The sequence below is a fragment of the Pipistrellus hanaki genome (genome assembly GCF_964339955.1).
Source record: "Pipistrellus hanaki genome assembly, chromosome: 19".
Classification (NCBI taxonomy): domain Eukaryota; kingdom Metazoa; phylum Chordata; class Mammalia; order Chiroptera; family Vespertilionidae; genus Pipistrellus; species Pipistrellus hanaki.
The window spans coordinates 24,002,981-24,019,461 of NC_140521.1; the positions used below are offsets into that span (position 1 = coordinate 24,002,981).

Genomic DNA, 16,481 nt, shown 5'->3' on the forward strand with positions numbered 1-16,481 from the left:
AGAGAGAGAGAGACTCATACAGTAAGTAAAGCTGGGACCAGGTGGACACGTTCTTGATGGAGAGACAGTGACTCAGAGCTAGTGCAGCATGTTTATTATATACAGTATGATAAGTATGATACCAGGATGTTTTACTAGAATTTAAGACAAAGGAAATTATGTGAAATCATGCTTTAAAGATCAGGCTGCATTCTTCATTCTTGTGGCTTCTCATAATTGTCAGGACTGGCTGGTCCCAGATAATTGCATCCGTCCCTGGCGCCTGAGTGAACCTAGATAATGGCACCCACCCCCTGGCACCTGAGCTAAAGGTCAGGACTGACAACATCCCTGCCTTTGGCAAGGTATATTTCCAGGACATGGCTTTGCTGACAGTGCTAGATTCAGCTGACAACCTTTGCTCAGGGGCTCTCTACAGAAGGGATTAAGAAGTACAATTGGTAATGATAAAGCAGTTGTGAGGATGTAAAGTACTGCATAGGGAATATAGTCAATAATATTGTGATAACTGCATGGTGCTGGTGGGTACAGGAGATATCAGGAGGGACGTCTTGCAAGTATGACTTTTACCATTATGCTGTGCACCTGAAACTATACAAAATGACGTTGAATGTAAACTGTAATTGAAAAACGAAATCTATAAAGACTACATTGATTCAACCTTCTAATCAAAAGAAAAAGAATTATGAGCGCAAAAAAGTGGGGAAGAGAGATAACCTGCAATCTGAATCAAAGTCAGCTGGATAGAGAAGGAGCAGGAGGGAGGGAAGGGTTAGTCTCTGACTTCCTGTTGCTCTTCCCAAGGGCATCCCCAGTGGAAGAGCAACAGGAAGTCAGAAACACAAACAGCAGCATAGGATGTGGATGGACAGGCTGTCTAGTTTCTAGAGCATAGATTGTGATCAGGGCAACAGAGGAGGCTGGATGACGAATAAAGACCAGTCCAGGGAAGAGCTTGACCACTGTGAGGGAGTTTGGACTTTATCCAGTAGAGAAGGAGTGGGTTCTAGGAGACAGTGTTGAAGTTTTGGGTGTTGAGATTTACCTCTGGTGGCCAAGAATATGGCCATGAATATGTTTAGCACAGGATAAAATTAAATCAAGACCCAATTTTGAGAATATAACCCTTCCTACTTTTAAGACAAACTTGAAATCAGAGCATTATATGCTTCTAGATCTCCTAGATGGACACTTTGTCACTTGGTAACACCAGAGAGAAGGAAAGAAAAAGACGAAAAGGAGTCTTTTGGCTTCTTTGCCTACAAATAGATCTCTCCCTATCAAAGGATTTGTTGGAAACAAACAAAGAAAAAAGGCAGAAACTGCTGGCTGAATGTAATCCCTCCCAGAAAAGAAGAGGTCAGCAGGTCCCTGCCCTTTGCCCACAAGGAGGCTGAGTCCATCAGATTGATTCTCCTTTGGTTTTCTTTGCAGGTGAAGCCTTATTAGAAAGTAACACCATTATTGACCATGTCTATTGTTCCCCATCCCTGCGCTGTGTTCAGACTGCACACAACATCTTGAAAGGTAAGACTTGGTAAAAGTCAACTAGTCCATCCTTCTGTCTCCAGGCAGATTCCTAGACTCATGGGATATTAGCCAAGTCAAAACTTCAAATTTGGAATTTTTAGCAATGATTCTTTTGGGAGATGTCTCTTTAAAAGTCTCCAAATCATATGCTACCAGCACAAAGTGTGATGAAAGGATGTATACAAATAGTTTTTTTGAGAATGTTTGGATTGCAGGCATGAAAAGTATTGTTGTCTGCGGTGGCTTAGAGCCTGCAGCCCCCTGAACAGGGCCTCTCCTCCATCTCTTCCTCCTGCTCCCAGGAGCAGTGGTCCTCGTGCCTGCAAACCTCAGTCGTCTGGTTTCTTCACTGGATGTAAAAGCACCATTGTTAGAAAGGGAAATCCTAGGAGCTGGAGTTCTAGGGATCACCATTCTTGTTTCACTGGAAAGAAACTAGAAGAAACTACGTGGGACCGTTTACTTATACAAAATAAGGAATGAGCCAGAAATAGCCAAGCTTACAAATAATTTACACTGTATTAGACTGCTATTCATTTGTCTTAAGTAAACCAGGATGTATTTACATATTAAAATGCATTATGTATTAAATTTGCATAGAAAAACTTGGCTTAAGGCAATATAAAGAGAGTTAATAGGGGCCAATTCTCCACTCTGAGGGTAATTACACAGCAATAAACACAAACTTGTACGTTGGCACTTGTAAATAATCAACATTGGATGCTCTGATAGAGAAAGTGAATAATTTACATGTAATTCAAATAAAGTGAAAGCTACTGTAGACTAGTGGATGTTAAGAGAATCTCTCAAGTGTCTTCATAAGACACTTGAGAAAAGGAATCGTAGCAGTCATAGAACTGTGTAAGTTATGGGGATAATGACTTAGGGTTTATTTCTAAATCATACACCACTTCAAGCTAGCATATGTCCATTCTAGTGGTGTGGCCCAATATTCAACTCATACATTTGTAACTCCAAAAATTAATCGCCTTGTCCAAACTCACATACTTCCACTTTATTTTACTCTACTAATGTAATGATATCTGGTTGAAAAAAGAATGGAAGGTTGACCAGAATTTTTATCACAGTTTGGCTTCTATTTGCTTTTTCTCTGAGAACATAGTGGTGTTTCCTTCACCTTCATTTTATTTTACCTCTAAGGTTTACAACAAGAAAATCACTTGAAGATCCGTGTAGAGCCTGGCTTATTTGAGTGGACGAAATGGGTCGCTGGGAACACATTACCTGCATGGATGCCTCCGTCAGAGCTAGCTGCAGCCAACCTGAGTGTTGATACAACCTACAGGTAACCCCGAAACTGCTGCTTCCTGAGCCCAACGCGGAAGTGCTTTCTATAGCAGGCCAGCTCCTTAAGGAGATGAAAGACCCGACAGAGCCCACAGGCATGATATCAAACTCCCCAGTGGAGGAAGCCAGAATCCTCTTGTATTTAGCTTACTTTAGATTATATCCCCCGTACACATTGGATTTTCATGACTTTATTCTACCTCTTTCAGTAAATAATAAAACCACTTTGTGTCGCAGGGTCAGGCACCACCCAAAGATGAGAGAGTTCCAGAAGCTTGATGGGAGATAAGGGAAGTGACCACGTCTTAAATTGTCATATTTAGTTTTTCAAAACATTTTTTATTGCTGGAGGGAGAGGAAGAGAAACGTCGATGTGAGAGAAACATCCATCAGTTGCCTCCCGCAAGTACCCAGACCAGAAACAGAACCCGCCACCTTTTGGTGGGCCACACCAGCCAGGCATCAGACATTTTTAATTCTCTATCATTTATTATTGCCATCATTCCAGAATATAAACAAGCCACTTTTATATATAAGAGATTGCAGTTGGCTTTGCCTAAAGTTGTATATCTAGTGGGCATTTATCACAGTAATAATCATAACAACTAGTCTTTATTGATCGTTCTCTGCATGTGAAAGACTGTGTAAGCTTCTTTACAGCCTTCTTGTTCTCAGTCCTTTGCTTTTCCCCATTGAACCAGGCTGTGCTGAGGTTAAAAAGAAATGTTTGTACATTGATCACAAGTGAATAACCCAGATGTAAACAATTCAGAATTCACCAGTAATGATATAGTTACATTACCTATCAGAAATTCCCTCAGACATTTGTAAAATGTCTTTGAGGAGGGACACATACATAGTCATAATTGTTATGGTGGGAAATTAAGTTCATACTCTTAGGGCAGAACTTAGAACAAATGACCAATATAAGCAGAGATTTCTTCCCTGTGATATCCTTTGATCTTTCATTTCAAATATCTATCTAAACTACAAATTAAGCCATATGAGCTTCTAACTAAGATAGGAGAAAACATCTTTTTTCCCACGCTCATTTTCATGCTCTGCAAATAAAATCTCATAAAACCCCATAAATAATTAATGTGCCTACTTCTCGCTTAGAGGAATTTGCATTCCTTAAAAATGAAATTAAAGCCCTTACTAATATCCTTCAAATTTTGTCCTGTTTGCACTATTGTCACTTGTTTTTTTTTATTCTTTGAGGAAAACAGCAATAAGCTGTTGTCTCATGCCAATAGTCATCATTTTTTCAGGCCTGGAAAGAGGGTGAATTGCTGCCAACATTGGTAAAAGAATTTCCTCACTCACCACCCAGCACCTCTCAGGTCCACTTGGCCTTCAGCTTTTCCCTTAAGTGAGTCCTACAATTCTTTCCAAGCTGATTTACAGATATCTCCAGGATCTTTCTATCTGCGAGTTTGAATGCATGCAGACACCCCCTGGCACACATAGTCCTCACACCCCATTAGTAGTATAAGCCAAATGATGAATACCAGGAACTTGGGAGTCAGAACAGGGTCTTTATTCCAGATTTTCTCTTCCTTTACAGAAAATGAAAATCCAATCATTTTATTTTTAAGAGGGGAAAAGCTTCAGCCTCTGACTTTATAAATCTATTGTGAAAGTCAGTAATTTATCACATACATGTGAGAGCTACCACCTGGGGTTAAATTTTCTCTGTAACTAGTTATGCACAGGATTGGGTCTTTAGAAGCAAGCAGTGATACAGATGACTGAAGAAACAGAGACAGGCAAGGACTGACAGGCTGTTATAGGTAAAGCAGGCACTGTTTGAAGAGCCCTGTCACCTTAGAACAGGATGAGGCAGGGCTGGCAGTCAGGTGAAGGGAAACTAACCAGGCTGGTGACTGATCTCCAGTGTCACGTCACCCCCAGGCAGCAGACATCACTGGGGGTAGAAAGCATCCCCAATCTTAGGGAGCTGGACCCAAAGGAGCAAGGCAGAAAAAACATACAACCATTGGATGGAGCTTCAGAATAAGGTTTTGACTGGGTGTGTTAGGAAATGGGGGAAGAAGGGGGCATGGACTTAGAGTGTTACAGGGGCGATGATTCAAACTTTGTTGTGGGGCTCAAAGCAGAAGCCTAGCCCTGCTAGGTGTGGAGACGAGCATTTGCTGGGGAGAATCATGTTCCAGGGATGGTGCCTGAGCACCCAAACCTCCGGGTTCCAGGTCTAGTTGGCGGTTGGAGGCCACCTGACGCTGAGTGTATGTGCCCTGTGGGTGTGGCTAGAGATTGGCACATGCTGCTGACCGGGTGGGGAATCTTTGGCTCTGTCCCATGCCCATCAGGACTGGTGGCTCAAACGTGGAGGTCCTTCATGGGTTCAACCTCAAGTCAAGAACTGCCAAAGGTGCTCCCCCTCGCTGTCTCCTCGGCCTGCACTGCTGCTCCGCCACTCTGTCAGCTCCACTGCCTTCCTGCCAAAGCGCCGCCTGTCTGCCTTCCTGATTGCCCATAATCACTCTGCCTGCCAGCCTAATCATCCCTAACCACATCCCTGCCAGCCTATTTGCCCCTAACTGCTCTTCCCTGCAGGCATGGTCCCCCCAACTGCTATCCTCTGCAGGCCTGGGTCTGCCCAACTGCCCTTCCCTGAAGGCCTGGTCACCCCCAATATTCCCCCCTTGCAGGCCTGTCCCTCTCAACTGCCCTCCCCTGCTGACCTCATCACTCACAACTGCCCTACCTTGCAGGCCTGGTGCCTCCCAACTGCCCTCCCCTGCTGACCATCTTGTGTCCACATGGGGGCAGGATCTTTGACCACATGGGGGAAGCCATCTTGTGTGTTGGAGTGATGGTCAATCTGCATATTACTCTTTTATTAGATAGGATAGAGGCCTGATGCATGGGAGGGGGCCATCTGGTTTGCCCTGAAGGGTGTTCTGGATCAGGGTGGGGGCTCCCTTAGGGCATGGGGCAGCCTGGCTGAGGGGCCTGTGTTGGTTTACAGGCTGGCCATGCCCCCCCAGTGACCTAAGTAGAGGCCCTGGTATCTGAGGTTTATTTACCTTCTACAATTGAAACTTTGTAGCCTGGAGTGGAGTCAAGCCTTCCGCTTGCTCAGTGGCAGCAGACACTTCTGTTGGAATTTATTTACCTTCTATAATTAAAACTTTGTAGCCTTAAGTGGAGGCCTGGGTTGGCAAGGGCAGATGGAAAGCTTGGTTTCCTCTATCGCCAGAGAAACCCAAGCCTACCCCCTGTTCTCTATGGCCTAAGCCATTTTGGTTGGGTTTATTTGCATATTCACTCCTGATTGGATGGTGGGTGTTGCTTTGTGGGTGTGGCTTGTGGGTGTGGCAAAGGTATGGTCAATTTAAAGATTGAAGGGGAAATAAGGAACTACACTGACAAAAAAGGCTAAGGGAATTTATCACTACCAAGCCAGCAATGCAAGAAATGCTAAAGGGATTGGAGTAAGAAAAAGAAATAAAAAGGTAAGAAAGTACACAGACACAAAAAATAAAAATGGCTACAAACAATTACCTTTCAATAGTAACTTTAAATGTAAACAAATTAAATGCTCCAATCAAAAGACATCAAATGGCTGAATGGAAAAAAAAAAAAAAAAGTGAACCATATATAAGCTCTCTACAAGAGGACCACCTCAGAATAAGGTGGGTCTCACACAGCCTGAAAGTGAAGGGATGGAAAAATATCTTTTAGGCAAATGGAAATTAAAAAAAAAAAAAAAAGCTGGGGAAGCAATACTTATATCTGACAAAATTGACCTCAAAGTGAAGGCCATAACAAGAGATACGCAAGACCATTTCATAATACTAAAGGGATTGATAGGACAAGAGGATATAGCCTGATAAGCACATATGCACCCAATGCAGAGCACCCAAATACATAAGAAAAAACAAATTCCTGGATGATATCAAGGGAGAGATCGACAACAATACAATCATAGAAGGGGACATTAATATACCACTGACATACTGAATAAATCCTCTAGACTAAAAAAAAAAATCAGTAAATAAACAGCAATCCTAAATAACTTACTAGGTCAGGCAGACTTAATTGACATCTTCAGAATATTTCATCCCAAAGCCACAGAATATATGTTCTTCTAAAGTGCACATGGAACATATTCAAAAATAGACCACATATTGGGTCACAAACAAAATCTCCCCAAATTCAAGAAAATTGAAATCATATCAACCACTTTTACATACCACAATGGCATATTAGAAATAAGATACAATAAAGACAGCCCCCAAAATTCAAACACTTGGAAGCTGAATAGCATGCTATTAAACAATGATGGGTTACCAAAGAGATCAAAGAAGAAATTAAAAATATCCTGGAAACTAATGACAATAAAAACACAACAACCCAAAACCTATGGGACACAATGAAAGCGGTCCTGAGAGGGAAGTTTATAGCGCTACAGGCCTACCTCAAAAAATAAGAAAATATGGCAATAAATCATCTAACTCTACAACTTAGAATTAGAAAGAGAGCAACAAGAAAAGCTCAGAGTGAGTCGAATGAAGGAAATAATAAAGATCAGAGTACAAATAAATGACACAGAGGAAAAAAATACAAAAGATCAATAAAACCAAGAGCTGGTTCTTTAAAATGATAAACAAGATTGATGAACCTCTAGCCAAGCTCACCAAGAAGCAAAGAGAGAGGACCTGAACAAACAAAATCAGAAATGAAAAAGGAGAAATAATACTGGACCCCACAGAAATACAAAGAATTGTTAAAAAATACTACGAATAACTATTCTAACAAACTAACCAACCTGGAGGAAATGGACATATTCCTAGAAAAGTACAACCTTCCAAAACTCAATCAAGAAGATTCTAAAAATCTCAATAGGATAATAACTATGGAAGAGATCGAAGCAGTAATCAAAAAGCTTCCAACAAACAAAAGCCTGGGGTCAGATGGCTTCACAGGGAAGTTTTACCAAACATTAAAGGAAGAATTAAAACCTATCCTCCTCACACTATTCAAAAAAATCCAAGAGGAACACTTCCAAGCTCATTCTATGCAGCCAGCATCACCCTAATACCAAAACAGATAAAGACAACACAATGAATGAGAGTTACAGACCAATATTCCTCATGAACACAGATGCCAAAATCCTCAACAAAATTTTAGCAAATTGGATCCAGAACTACATCAGAAAGATGATAACCCCATGATCAAGTAGGATTTATCTCGGAGATGCAAGGATGGTACAATATCTGCAAATCAATAAATGTGATACTTCACATAAACAAATTGAGAGATAAAAATCACATAGTCATATCCATTGATGCAGAAAAAGCATTTGACAAAATCCAACACCCTTTGTTGATAAAATCTTACAGCAAGGTGGAAATAGAAAGATCATACCTCAACATAATAGAAGCTATATATGACAAACCCACAGCAAACATCATACTCAATGGGCAAAAACTGAAATCATTTCCCTTAAGAACAGGAACAAGACAGGGATGCCCACTCTCACTATTCCTGTTCAACATAGTACTGGAAGTACTAGCTATTATAATCAGAAAAGAAGAAGAAATAAAAGGCATCCAAATTGGAAAAGAAGAAGTAAAGCTGTCCTTATTCACAGATGACATGATACTGTATATAGAAAACCCTAAAGACTCCATCAAAACTTATTAGACTTAATAAATGAATTTGGTAATGTAGCATTTCTATACACCAATAATGAACCTAGAGAAAGAGAGATTAAAAAAAAAAATCCCATTTACCATCGCACACACACAAAAAAATTAAGATACCTAGGAATAAACTTAACTAAGGAGATAAAAGACCTATACATGGAAAACTACAGGATACTGAAAAAAGAGATAGACGAAGACATAAACAGATGGAAGAACATACCATGTTCATGGATTGGGAGAATCAACATAATTAAAATGTCCATACTATCCAAAGCAATCTATAGATTCAATGCACTCCCCATTAAAATATCAATGGCATATTTCACAGACCTAGGACGAACTTTCCAAAAATTCATCTGGAATTTAAAAAAAAAAAAAAAAAAAGACCCTGAATAGCTTCAGCAATCCTATGAAAGGAGAACAAAGTAGGTGGGATCTCAATACCAGATTATCATGCTGTATTACAAAGCCACTGTTCTCAAAACAGCCTGGTACTGGCACAAGAACAGACATATAGATCAATGGAATAGAATAGAGAACCTAGAAATTGACCCAAGCTACTGTGCTCAATTAATATTTGACAAAGGAGGCATGAACATACAATGGAGTCAAGACAGTCTTCAATAAACGGTGTTGGGAAAATAGAACAGATACATGCAAAAAAAAAAAAAAAAATGAAACTACATCACCAACTTACACCATACACAAAAATAAACTCAAAATGGATACAGGACTTAAACATAAGAAACCATAAAAATACTAGAGGAATCCACAGGCAGCAAAATATCAGACATGCCGAAGCAACTTCTTCACTGATACTGCTCCTAGGGCAATGGAAACTAAAGAGAAAATAAACTAATAAACACCAAAATAAAAAGCTTTTTCACAGCAAAAGAACCATCAACAAAACAAGAAAGCCCACTGCATGGGAGAACTTATTTGCCAATGTTATCACCAATAAGGGCTTAATCTCCAACATTTACAGGGAATTTATACATCTTAACAAAAGGAAAATGAACAGCCCAATCAAAAAATGGTCAACAAATAGATACTTTTTAAAAGAAGACAGAAGGAAGGCCAAGAGGCATATGAAAACATGCTTGCGGACTGAAAGGTCCCGGGTTCGATTCTGGGCAAGAGCATGCACCTTGGTTGCAGGCACATCCCCAGTGAGGAGTGTGCAAGAGGCAGCTGATTGATGATTCCCTCTCATCAATGTTTCTAACTCTCTATTCCTCTCTCTCCTCTCTGTAAAAAAAATCAACAAAATATATTAATAAAAAAAGCTAAAATCAAGTGAATTTATAACTTGTTGGAATATTTTAGATGTTTATGATTTAATCTAGCAATGTTCCAAAGTTTCAGAGTTTCCAAAGACTTTGGAAAATTATGTATAGGAAATGAGGATGGAGAAAAGGCAGGGGGAGAAGGGAGTAGTCCTAGCAGTCTGTTCCCAGGCCTCTAGCCACTTGGATTTAAAACTGCCACATTTTCCTTAGAGATAACATGCTAAGGTCTGGGTGATAATGAGCTCAGCTTCTTACAATAGCCAGACTATTAAGTAAGTGTACTTTTGTAGTAAAGAAAGTTGTTCTTTGGAAAAAGGCGTGTGTGAGTGTGTGTGTGTATGTGTGTGTGTGTGTGTGTGTGTGTGTGTGTGTGTGTGTGAATGCACAGAGGTCAGAGCATTAATGGGGTGAGAATGTTGGTCTTGGGATTTAAAGGCTCAGTCCCTTTGCCATGTCATGATATAGTGGAGCTTTGCAAGAAAACTGAAGATGGGAACTCAGAGGTGAGAGTACCTAGTGAGCCTGAGAAAGGAGAGTATTTCTTGCTTAGTGGAGGGGACAGTGAGGGAGGAGACAAGGCGTTTACAGACTGAAGAACAGCATGGCTTTATGGGGTGAGAGTGAAACTGAAGTAGGTGACTGTCGTTTGGGACAGCGGGGCTTTATGAGGGGATGTCTGTACTGTTTCAGTCGGGCAAGAAGAGAAGATAAGGGGGGATTTAGTAAGGTGCGGTATAGAGGTGAGGTGGCTGCTGACTGTGAGACTGATCTGTCAACCATATAGAGACTGAGGAGGGGACAAGGGTCCCAGAGAATTTGGAGAGGGCAGTGACCCCAGTGTTAATTAGAAAGGAGGGGGGCTTACCTGCCACCACAGCGGTTCTCCAAGGCTCTGTCCTGGTGATGTAAGCCTGTGGGGTCCTGTCGGGGCCTGGGCAGCTTCAGTCTTCGGTGGCCAGTCCCAGGGGATCTGGGAGCGCCAAACGGGATCCAGAGGGAGGCCATGCTGAGGTCCGACATGGAGGGGCCAGACTACAGTTTGATTTCCAGTGGCCTTCCCTCCTGCACCTTGGGCAGGACTCAGGCGAGGGTCTCCAGTTTAGGCAGGACTTGGCCCAGTGTCCTCTCTTGTTGCATTTGAAGCAGGGCCCGGAGGAGGATTAGCCCTGATTCACTCTTGCTTGGAGGACCGGCACTCATGAGAGTGGTGGCTAGGAGCTGGAAGTCCTTCGTTTAGGCTTCAGCCTTGGCCTGATCTCATCTTTTGTTTTTGAATTTGGGTCTCCTTGTCTCTGTTATTAAAGACCCTAAATGTCATGTTTAAAAGGTCTGGTTCGGCCGAAACTGGTTTGGCTCAGTGGATAGAGCGTCGCCTTGGGGACTGATGGGTCCAGGGTTCAATTCCAGTCAAGGGCATGTACCTTGGTTGCGGGCACGTCCCCAGTGGGGGGTGTGCAAGAGGCAGCTGATCGATGACTCTCTCTCATCGATGTTTCTAACTTGCTATCTCTCTCCCTTCCTCTCTGTACAAAATCAATAAAATATATTTTAAAAATAAATAAATAAATAAATAAAAGGTCTCGTTCGGGCGAAACTGGTTTGGCTCAGTGGTAGAGCGTTGGTCTGCGGACTGAAAGGTCCCAGGTTCGATTCCGGTCAGGGGCATATACTTTGGTTACGGGTACATCCCCGGTAGAGGGTGTGCAAGAGGCAGCTGGTCGGTATTTCTCTCTCATCGACGTTTCTAGCTTTCTATCTCTCTCCCTTCCTCTCTGTAAAAAATCAATAAAATATATTAAAAGGTCTCGTTCAGGGGTTTGTCCCCTCTGGGCTGGTTGGGGCAACACTGGTATATTTTCTCAGCCTGTGTAAGGCGAGACTGGAAGACTGCTGGATTTCCATGTCTATTCCTGGGTGACCTGCTAATTTTTTATATAATTAACTGCTTTGTGGGCTGCGTTTCCCAGTCCTTTTAGGCAGAGAATGGTGTGGTCTTGAGACCTGCGACCTGCCTGCCATTCCTGATAGTTCCATTGTGGGTCCCTATAAGGGACACACCCGCTCTGACTGGGAGGGCAGGGGTAGATCTCTGGCCCAGGGTATCTGCGTGGCCCTGGGCATGAAGCCAGATTGGCACCGGCAATCTCTCCAAGGAGCACTTTAAGGCTAGTGCAGGAATCGGGAGGAAGAGAGCTGAAAGCTGCTCCGGAGCGGGTGTGAGATGGGGTGGTGGCGGTGGGATCCGCTGGGGAGGGTGGTGGGCTCTCAGGCTGCCTGAGGAGTCTTAGCTGGGGGTTGGGGGGATGGTCGGTGAGATCAAAGTGGTGAAGGAGGAGGAGGATTTGGGATCCTCTGAGGGCTCAGTGGAGAAGGAAAAGCTGTTAGGGGGAGCAGCTGTCACAGAGAGAAGGATGTGAGTGTGGAAAAGCCTGGACATACAGGCCCTCAGACCACTTGCCTGCCTGCGGGGACTGGCAAGGTCGGTTGGGGTTTGGAAGTTGAAAGCGATTACTGAGGCCAGAAGTCCTGCGTGAACTCCAGGGTCTGAGGCTTTCAGGTTGACAGCCTGGGTGTGGTGCAGGGATGGTCGGCTGCCAATTCCCCATGGCGACTGGCAGTGGCTTAAGGTCTGCTTCCATGAAGTTACGGCCAAGAAAGGCGTCCCTGCCTCCCCCTAATGTTCACCAAAAGGGATGGAGCCCCCCTCCATGACAGGTGTCCCCTGAGGAGAGGGGGCGAGGGAACCTGGTCCCCGGGACTTGTCCTGACCAGCGCTGGATTTCCATGAGGCCTGCTGAACAGTATCAGCCCAGAGCCTGGCTCCAAGCCCAAATGACAGGTCAATCCCGACAGGAAAACAGATTGAAGCCACTTACCCCTGACCTTACATGTGTGTCCAGTGTTGATGTGGGAGGAGGCAAGGCAAGGAGAGGTCCGCTCTCTAGTCATGAGCACCACCCAGACCTCTCTGGAATATGACTTGTCCTTAAAAAAAGAATGAAATCTTACCATTTGTGGCAGCATGGATGGACCCAGAGAGTATTATGTTAAATAAAATAAGCCAGTCAGAAAAAGACAAATACCATGTAATTTCACCTATATGTGAAATCTGAAGAACAGAATAAATGAACAAACAAAACGGAAACAGATGCATAGACATGGAGACCCACCATGGTTGCCAGAGGGGAGATGGGTTGGGGGATGGGTGAAAAGGTGAAGGGTCAGGAAGTACAAGTTGGTATGTACAGAGCAGTCCTGGGGGTGTAAGACAGCACAGGGAATATAGTCAACAACATGTGATAGCTGTGTCCGATGCCAGGAAGGTTCCAGGAAATATCAGGCGGCCACTTTGTAAAATATGTGATTGTCTAACCACTACGCTGTACCTGAAATAATACAAATAATACCGTAAATGTAAACTGTAATTGAAAAATGAAATTGAAGGGAGGACCGAATAGGTATTTTTTCAAAGAAGTCATACAAATGGTCCACAAGAACAAGACAAGATGCTTAACATCACTCATCAATGAAAGGAAAATCAAAGCCACAATGAGTTATCACCTCACACCTATTCAATGCTTATCATCAAAATGCAAAAGCTATCTTCTCTTGGCAAGAATGTGAAGAAAAGGGAACCTTTTATAGGGTGGTACCTGACCTATGGACAACAGATTGGAGACTTCTGAAAAAATTAAAAATAGGCTACGAGATGATCCAACAATCCTCCTCTGGCCTATAGCCAAAGGAAAGGAAAACAGGATCTCAGAAACATCTAAACACATCATTTATGTAGAATCTACAAAAACCAAACTCAGAGAAACAGACACTAGAGCAGTGGTTACCAGGCCTGGGGGGAAACAGGAGATGTTGGTCAAAGGGCACAAACTCCCAGTTACAAGATCAAAACGTTCCAGGGATCTAATGTATGTGGCTGTAATGTTCTTATCCTATCTAATAAAGAGGGAATATGCTAATTGATCCTCATACTCTCACAAAGATGGCGGCACCCACAGCCAATAAAGATGGAATATGTTAATTGACTATCATACCCTCAAAGATGGCAGTGTCCACAGCCACAAGATGGTGGCGCCTAGTTACCTCAGCCCTGCCAGCCACCCAGGGCCTGCCTCCAGAGACCCCCAGTCCCCTAAGCCCTCCAGCCACCCAGAGCCAGCCCAAGGCACAGGCAAGCCTGGGATGGGGGCTGCCCAGTTGCCCAGGGCTGCTCGAGGCTCAGGTAACCAGGGCTGGCCGAGGCTTGTGCTGCTGGCAGTGGCAGCAGCAGATGTGTGAGGGGGCATCGCCTTCCCCTGGTCACTGGGTCACCTCCTGCCCCTGAGGACTCCTGGACTGTGAGAGGGGGCAGAGGGACCTCCCCAACAGTGCATGAATTTTCATGCATCAGGCCTCTAGTAGTTAATAATAGATATTATGTACTTTAAAGTTGCTAAAAGAGTACATCTTAATTATTCTCTCTACAAAAACAGAGATGGTAATTATGTTACATGATGAACATGTTAGATAAGGCTACCATGCAAATCATTTTTCAATGCATGTGTATTATATCACCATGTCATACACCTAACATTATACAATGTTATATGTCAATTATATCCCAACCAGAGGCCTGTGCACAAAATTCGTACATGGTGGGGGGGTGAGGAGGGGGTCCCTCACCCAGCTTGCACCCTCTCCAATCTGGGATCCCTCTCACAATCCAGAACTGCTGGCTCCCAACTGCTTGCCTGCCTGCCTTCCTGATTACCCCTAACCACTGCTGCCTGCCAGCCTGATTACCCCCTAACCACTCCCCTGCCAGCCTGATTGATACATAACTGCCCCCATGCCAGCCTGCTTGCCCCTAACTGCTCTACCCTGTGGGCCTGGTTCCCACCCAACTGCCCTCCCCTGCAGGCCTGGTCACCCCCTACTTCCCTCCTCTGCCAGTCTGATCACCCCTAATTGCTCTCTCCTGTGGCTTGATTGCCCCCAACTGCCATCCCTTGCAGGCCTGGTCCCTCCCAACTGCCCTCCCCTGCTGGCCATTTTGTGGTGGCCATCTTGTGTCCAAATGGGGGCAGCCATTTTTGATCACATGGGGCAGCCATCTTGTGTGTTGGAGTGATGGTCAATCTGCATATTACTCTTTTATTAGATAGGATAGAGGCCTGGTGTATGGGTGGGGGCCTAAAGGGTGTCCCAGATCAGGGTGGGGGTTCCCTTGGGGTATGGGGTGGCCTGGGTGATGGGCCTGTGGTGGTTTGCAGGCCAGCCACACCTTCTGGTGACCCAAGTGGAGGCCCTGGTATCTGGGGTTTATTTATCTTCTATAATTGAAACTTTGTAGCCTGGAGCAGAGCCAAGCCTCCTGCTTGCTCCAAGGCTGCAGCCATTTCTATTGGAATTTGTTTCCCTTCTATAATTGAAACTTTGTAGCACTGAGTGGAGCCCTAGGCTGGCAAGGGCAGGCGGAAAGCTTGACTTCCTCCATTGCCAGGGAAACCCAAGCAATGGCTGCAGCCATCTTGGTTGAGTTTATTTGCATATTTGCTTCTGATTGGCTGGCAGGCGTGGCTGGTGGGTGTGGTGGAGGTATGGTCAATTTGCATATTACTCTTTTAATGGATAGGATAAAGCTGGAACAACATTTTAAGAAATAAAACCTATCGTTGAGGGTTATTTGTAAGGCTATGAAAAATTGGAAATACCTGGTGCTCTGAATAGGTAATAAGATCTAACCTCCACTTTACTTTTTCTTGGCCATATGACCTGGGACTGATGGTCAGTAAAACTGGCCAAGGCTGCTTATCAATCATTTACTAGTAACAAGTGAAGCCTGCACTGAATCACTTTTGAGCTGGTCTCTCTGACACTGTGCACCCAGAGCCTTTATTTCTGTACATTGTGTACATTTCAACCCCATGTCTAAGCGTGGGAGTACTTTACCCCTTCCCTTCTAGGGAAATGGATAAACAGAATTATGGGAACATTAAAAGGGTCTTGAAATAAAATTTAAGAGTAATATCAATTTCTTTGTCTTAGGAGCAAAATGTTTTATTGCCTTTGTTCATTTTCTATTACAGACCTCACATTCCAGTCAGCAAATTAGTGGTTTCAGAATCCTATGACACTTACATCAGCAGAAGTTTCCAAGTAACAAAAGAAATAATAAGTGAATGTAAAAGTAAAGGTAAGCGGTGCTATTTTGGACGCCATATTTAAACATGTGACCGTTTCTCCATCATGGTTAATAGGCTAGTCAAGATGTTTTAACTTGCTTAATAAATATTTCCAGACTCTTGTGTATGCTTTCATGTTAAGTTTGTAACATTCCCTTGAATACTTGAAACGGTAAGCATTCCATGTGAATGTACAAGACTCAGTTTTAATGTGAAGTAACTTAGATATTTCTTGCACTCTGTGATGGAGGAGGTTCCCCAGTACAGTTTCTAGAAGTTCTTTAGCAAACCACTGTTTTTCCTATAATTTGACCTGGGTAGGTAAACACCCCACACAAATATCCCTATGGAAATGCACTGCTGCCCCCAGCCAAGGAGTGTTCTGTTAGACTCAAATCTGTTTGCTATTGAATTTTATAAATACTGAACTCAAATATTTAGTGATATGTAAAAGTTGTTCACTGTAAAATGTTTAGTCAAAATAAGGCAGGTTACAC

The 16,481-nt window shown here is 43.4% G+C and overlaps 1 protein-coding gene across 3 annotated transcripts in view; it reads left to right on the plus strand.

The window, feature by feature from the left end:
* Positions 1-16,481, plus strand: part of UBASH3B (ubiquitin associated and SH3 domain containing B) — a 136,277-nt gene that overhangs the window by 111,653 nt on the left and 8,143 nt on the right. For all 3 annotated transcript variants that reach the window (XR_014793557.1, XM_084868432.1, XM_084868433.1), the window contains exons 10-12: positions 1,435-1,527; positions 2,692-2,836; positions 15,889-15,995. Coding sequence is in view for 2 of the 3 variants with exons in the window: in XM_084868432.1 (XP_084724558.1) it covers positions 1,435-1,527; positions 2,692-2,836; positions 15,889-15,995 (345 nt within the window). In the remaining variant the exon portion in view is untranslated. The remainder of the gene's footprint in view (positions 1-1,434; positions 1,528-2,691; positions 2,837-15,888; positions 15,996-16,481) is intronic.